Source organism: Chaetura pelagica, unplaced genomic scaffold, assembly GCF_000747805.2.
Source record: "Chaetura pelagica isolate M959 unplaced genomic scaffold, ChaPel_1.0 scaffold108, whole genome shotgun sequence".
Taxonomy (NCBI): Eukaryota; Metazoa; Chordata; class Aves; order Apodiformes; family Apodidae; genus Chaetura; species Chaetura pelagica.
Genome location: NW_009970718.1, coordinates 3,141,941 through 3,148,141, shown reverse-complemented (window position 1 = coordinate 3,148,141; position 6,201 = coordinate 3,141,941). Strand labels below are relative to the sequence as shown.

At 39.1% G+C, this 6,201-nt stretch overlaps 1 protein-coding gene across 1 annotated transcript in view; it reads right to left on the bottom strand.

Annotated features, from left to right (window-relative positions):
* The window catches only part of TMEM117 (transmembrane protein 117), a 198,031-nt gene that overhangs the window by 164,224 nt on the left and 27,606 nt on the right, over nt 1–6,201 (bottom strand). The window contains exon 2 of the mRNA XM_010006285.1: nt 3,378–3,510. Coding sequence (XP_010004587.1) covers nt 3,378–3,510 — 133 coding nt within the window. The remainder of the gene's footprint in view (nt 1–3,377; nt 3,511–6,201) is intronic.

Sequence of the window (6,201 nt, the reverse complement as noted above, 5' to 3'; positions counted from 1 at the left end):
TCTCTGGATCATTTTCACACTTACTCTCTCTATTCCACATCTTTCTTGCAGAGAAGGACCAGCTAGACCAAACACCTTGTTTCTGAATCTTGTGCTTCAACCCTGACAGGCCTGCAAATGGTTATACATGCTGAGCCTTATGTGAGCCCTGTGCCCAGCTGGGCTTCTGTTTACTGTTTCCAGAGATGAGAAGCAGTAAGAAATAATAGCTGCAGGCCCATCTCTGACAACTTCTCAGACATGTTTCCCCACTAGATGTTCAGCTCTGACTACAAGAGCAATGACCTAATGCACAGTGCCATAAACTGTGAAATCTCTAAAAGGAAATGTCATTGGCAAAATCAGAGGGACCTACAATTTTAAAAGATACATTCCAATGTGTCACAAAAAAATTCAGTTCAAAATAGTAACCCAGCAAACAGTTCCATAATATATCACAGAATCACAGAATCTTAGGGGTTGGAAGGGACCTCGAAAGATCATGTAGTCCAAACCCCCTGCCAGAGCAAGATCACCTAGATCACACAGGGACTTGTCCAGGTGGGTTCTGAATGTCTCCAGCAAAGGAGACTCCACAACCTCTCTGGGTAGCCTGTTCCAGGGCTCTGTCACTCTCACAGTAAAGATTTTTTTTCTGATGTTTATATGGAACCTCCTATGTTCCAGTTTGCACCCATTGCCCCTTGTCCTATCACTGGTCATCACTGAAAAAAGCCTGGCTCTGTCCTCCTGACACTCACCCTTCACATTGATGAGGTCACACCTCAGTTTTCTCCAAGCTAGAGACCCAACTCCCTCAGCCTTTCCTCATAAGGGAGATGTTCCACTCCCTTAATCATCTTTGTGGCTCTGCGCTGGACTCTTCAAATACAAGCAATTTGTTCAGCTTCTGCTCTTCCCAGCAAACCACAGTCCTTACTGCTATGGTTTTTTAAAGGATACATTAACACTTTTTAGGTTTGCCACACTAAGACACGTGTGCAGCGTCTTTAAAAACACTTCTAAAGAAACTCCTAATCTTGGCAACTGTAAAATATACTTTCTTATAGATGGTAGCATGACAGAGCTTTACACCACACCTGGCACAGGTTTTTCAAGCCCTCAGGAGGGCATTTGCTTCTGCTGTGACCACTGACACTGGCATGCACATGCAAAACGGAGGATTTTCCCACTCATGAGCCACACAGGGGTTTTCACTGATAAGACCAAACATCTGATATAAAGGAACTTGTCAGAAACACTCTCCTGCCAGCACACAAGGGCAAGTTGAATCAGACAGGATAAGGAGAAAACACGTAAAAAAAATAATGTTTTTTACTCAGTCTCATAGACAGTAATTGTAAGGCTTGTATTGCAAAGATGTGTGTTCTGGATGCTGTGTTTCATAGGAGTCATAGGCACAAAGGTCAGCATGACTCTACAAAGACTGTAACCTCGATGCAGGCAGACTCTGACTTTTGCTGTCGAAGCCAATTTCTTTGGTGTCAGCCATTGCAGTAGGGCACTGTGGCAAATGGCACAGGCAGAGGTGTGCTTTTGCACAGAAGTACAAACCATCAAGCAAATAGCTTTCATAAGGATCACATTTACTCAGGAAAACACAATCCACTCCCTGAAACACCATGTTATGTGCAACATGAAGTAGCTGGCTTTGATAATGTTTGTTGCTGAAACCCTCTTTTCAAAAGTACTACACATTGTTCAACCTCGACTTTGAGAGGACTTATCCAAGGGCTCTGCCTGCCTGACAGCTTACATTGTTCAGTCTTAGATTGAAACTGTTTGTCCCTCTTTGCTCTCTACCTCTTTACTGGAATGGACACCCAAAATTGTCGTAACAAGCCTTCAGTCCACTTCAAAAAAGCAGTGTAATTCCTTAAGCACGGCATGGCCAGCTTCCCAAAATGACTGCAACAAATGTAGGGCTGGAGAACAAACTGCAGGAAAGGGGAGGCTTCACCTCCCAGAAAGGAAGAGGGCAGATTGACTGACACCAGGTATTTTAGTACTAGGCTGTGCCTATTTCCATTAATGTGGATGCTGATTGTCATGCAATCTCTTCAGTGCAGCTAATGGAAGCCTGTAACAGATATGGGGAGAAGGAGTGTTGACAAGGACAAGTTAACTCTGATTCCAGACATGATTCAAGCTTTCCAAATCGTTAATGATTTGTCTAACAGCTAGTCATGGTTTATGAAGCATTAGAAATACCAAATATAAACCTTAACATAATACCAATACCAGTATGACTAAGTAAATAGGAAAGCCAGAAACCTACAACTCTCCTACCCTCCTTATTTCAGGATTGAGTATTCTGCCTCTTATTGGACGCCTATTCATATTTACCACATCATTACTGTGATCATTTCCTAAAACACTTGGTGATTCTGCTACTTTACCAGCCTTGCCCAAATCAATACATTTAATCTTCACGTCATGATCTCATGACTAGCCTGTTCATTCAATGAGGTGCAGTCTGCTTCCTCCTTACCTATTGGCTTATGTCACATTGTTAACAGGACTTTATACACTGCATATTTTTGTTGACACACACAAGTCTGTATCACACTGCACCAGGGCCCATTAAATAACTCTTCATCACACTCTGTTGGTATGGCTCTGATACTCACTAAGAACAAGTAACTCAATTATTTGCACTGTTCTTCAACTCATATATATTTGGTTTCTTATCCTTGCTAGAAACTGCTCAGATGCTATCTTGCCTTTCCAAAACAACATGACTGTGGGTTTTTTCTTCAAGTAACTCATTCTGTATATATTACATTACTAATAATGTAGGTTTTCTCAGGAAAATCCAGACACGAAAGAGGTATTCATTTTGAGATAATAGGAGAAAGCAAGTCATCTTAGGCTAGAAAATTAATATTAAAAGCTCCCTTTGAAACAAATCCAGATATAACAAAAAGTTCATCCCTTAGCTAACCACAACTTTGCCCTATTTTAGCACCTTATGGAAAGAAAAAAAATGTTTAAGAATATATTTTTTTTAACTGGGTCATCAGTTATTATTGTGCATAACCAAAATATCACTACATATATGCTTGTGTTTTGAGTGGGAGATTTCCCACTCACTGTATATATAGATACAATTTTCAGTAGTGCCCTGTTGTAATAGTTGCTATCATTAGTCTAGGACCCCACTTTTTCTAACTAATACTTTAATCCTCTTGGCCAAGTAACCAATTAAATTATTACTCTAGCTAAATTCAGAAAACTGAGGAATTAAAAAAGATAGTGAATACTAGTATATTTAGATTTTGGTAAGGTCTTGTGCACTGTAAAGCAGCATAATAAGAAAAATTTCCAGTAGAATATATTCTAGAGCAGAAGAGACAAAAATAAACTCAGTAACCTACCTCATATTTCCTGCCATAATGAGGAACAGATTATAAATGTGAGAAAAAATGAAGAGGAAGAGGATGGTACTGAAGAACATAGTCATCCAAGACCCATGGTCCTCTCGAAACATTTTCAGACGGAGCAACTGACCTGTGGTATGAATATTATGAGAAAGCATATTTTAGTCAGTCAATAAATGCATGGTTACATTATAGCAAAACCCAAATAGAGCATTACATGTGATTCTGCAGGCTGGGTAAGCAGCTTTCAATGTTTCCTTGTTTCAGCCATTAATATCTCTTACCCACTGTGAGCTCCTGCTGGCACAGCAAACTGAGCAGCCATGCACAGATGAACATGAGTAGAGAACTGAACTCTCCAGGAAAAGAAGAAAAATCACCTTTTTTGTTTTTTCTTTCATGTGAATTAGTTCCATCAATCTGCTGACCCTGAAGCTCAATGAACAGCAATGCCACACATATGTGCAAGAATGGGAAGGAGTGATGGATTGGAAAGGTAACCATCCCATTTTCTAGAAAATGTTACACCCCAACACTCCAAAACAGCCACAGCAGGAAATATCGCATTGAATTACCTCAGACCCCAAGGCACGAGCCACTTCTTAGTAGCATTTGAGCAATGTTGTGAGAAAGAAGTCTAGTTATAAATTTTTTGTGACATTGATTATTTGTTGCCAGCTATTTCTTGATAGGCAGCAAAATAATAACTAAATCTTGATGGCTGCCCATCTCTTTTCCTGATTTTTGACAGCATCAGGTCAAATATTGTATGATGTGATATTAGTTATCTCATAGTATGTCACAGAATAATTGAATCACAGGATGGTTAAGGTTGGAAGGGACCTTAAAGAACATCAGGTTCCAACCCCCCTGCTATGAGCAAGAACACCTCACACTAGACTAGGCTGCACAAAGGTTCATCCAACCTGGCCTTGAACACCACCAGGGACGAGGCTTCCACAACCCCCCTATTCCAGTGTCTTACTAGCCTAATGGTGAAGAATTTCTTCCTGATATCTAACCTAAATCTAACCTCTTTCAATTTAAAACCGTTATCCCTTGCCTTATCACTGTCCTCTGGTGAAAAGCCTCTTCCCAGCTTTCTTGTAGGCCCCCTTCAGGTACTGGAATTCTACAAGAGAACTTCTGTGACATCATGGATAAATCATTTATAGTCTGTGCTCAAGTCCTTGATCCGCAAAGGTGAAGAACAGTATTTTTCTATTTCTTATGATTTCGACATTTGCTACATTCTACCACAAGAGCCTCAAATTTATTAAGCCTGTAAGTGGTAACATGAAATAAATCATACCACAAAACAGAATAGAGCTTACGGCCATAGGCAGGATTGTAGCTACTATTAATTTCCTAGTCAGGTAGGTACACCAAATGTTGTCACTACATCACAGAGAACTGAACATACCCTAGAATATTTGAGCTATGATTGTTTCTCATAGTAATGTTCTTGACACTTCATAAATATAATATTACAAGTTTATCAAAGCAAGATTAATTTTATATGGTCCTATCCCCACAAGTCTGATGGCAATACAACACTTTTCCCATCCTGTTTTTTGTAGTTTATATCTGGTTTTAATAGTTCCTGCTTTTTTAAAGGCTATTTACGTGCAGTGATTAATGATTTAAATAGGAGTGGGTGAATGACAGTGGAAAGGAATAGAAACATTTTTTCAGCACTTGGCTCTGAGCAAGAATACCACCTAACATCCCAGATGGGATTTCAAAAGGTCTGTGTACCACCAGGCAATATTTACCATATTTAAGAGCAACATAGTTGCTATAATGTTAATTTTTATTATTAAGGTAACATCAGAAAGACTGATCAACTACCAAGCAGTTTATTAAACTAAAATTTGTCAAATGCTGAGTTATAATACCTTGCTGCAACATCACAAAATAAGCTTATACAGTCTTAATAATTTTTCACCACTCCTACATAAAGAAAAATCTCCATTCCTTATGCACATTTTTTCTGCATCCTATTTTCAAATGTTACACACTGAATATGAAATACGAAGGGGGGGAAAAAACAAACCAAACAACAATAACATATCAATAATTATACTTTTTAAGAGATTCTCAGAAAGATTGCAGAACTTTACAATTAATTTCAAATGCTAAAAAATATTACTGGGTCATACATCATTTTCTTCTTCATGTCTAAGAAAACTTCTCCCATGTGAAGTATTTGAAGCAGAAGTAGGTCCCCTGACTATGTTCTTTGCTTCCCTAATTTCATTAGGAAATCAAATTATGAGCCTGTGTGGAATCTTGTGATGTGTGTTTTTCTCACACCTAAACAATTTGATCATGTTATACATTACACTTTATTCGGCAGAGAATGCCTTTTTTAAAGAATAGTGGTAAGTCTTGTCACTTAAGAAGCTCTGAGTCACCCTAGGTCAAACCTTTTTCATGTTTTCTTCAGGCAGATATTTTTCCTGGACTGGCTTTCCTTCTCTGTCTTCTTCTCTTAGTTTTTGCTCTTCATCTTCTCCATTATCATAAACACAGGAGTTTCTCACCTCTCTTTCCTGTAGCCCTTCATCCTTTTCACCTGCCCATACAGTTTCATTCTATACAATTTCCAGATCTTCTTTATGTCTATTTCCATCCTTCTTTTTCTCTACTGAATCTCTCCACCTCACCTAACCCTCTCCTGTCCTAAACCAAACATAGCTACTGGTTTTTAGGAAGGGACAGCAAAAACATACACACATATATATGCCCCAAGCCACTGTACTCTTCTTTTTCACTGCTGGAAACAATGACAGCCCCAGGCCCAGCTAGACTGGGATGC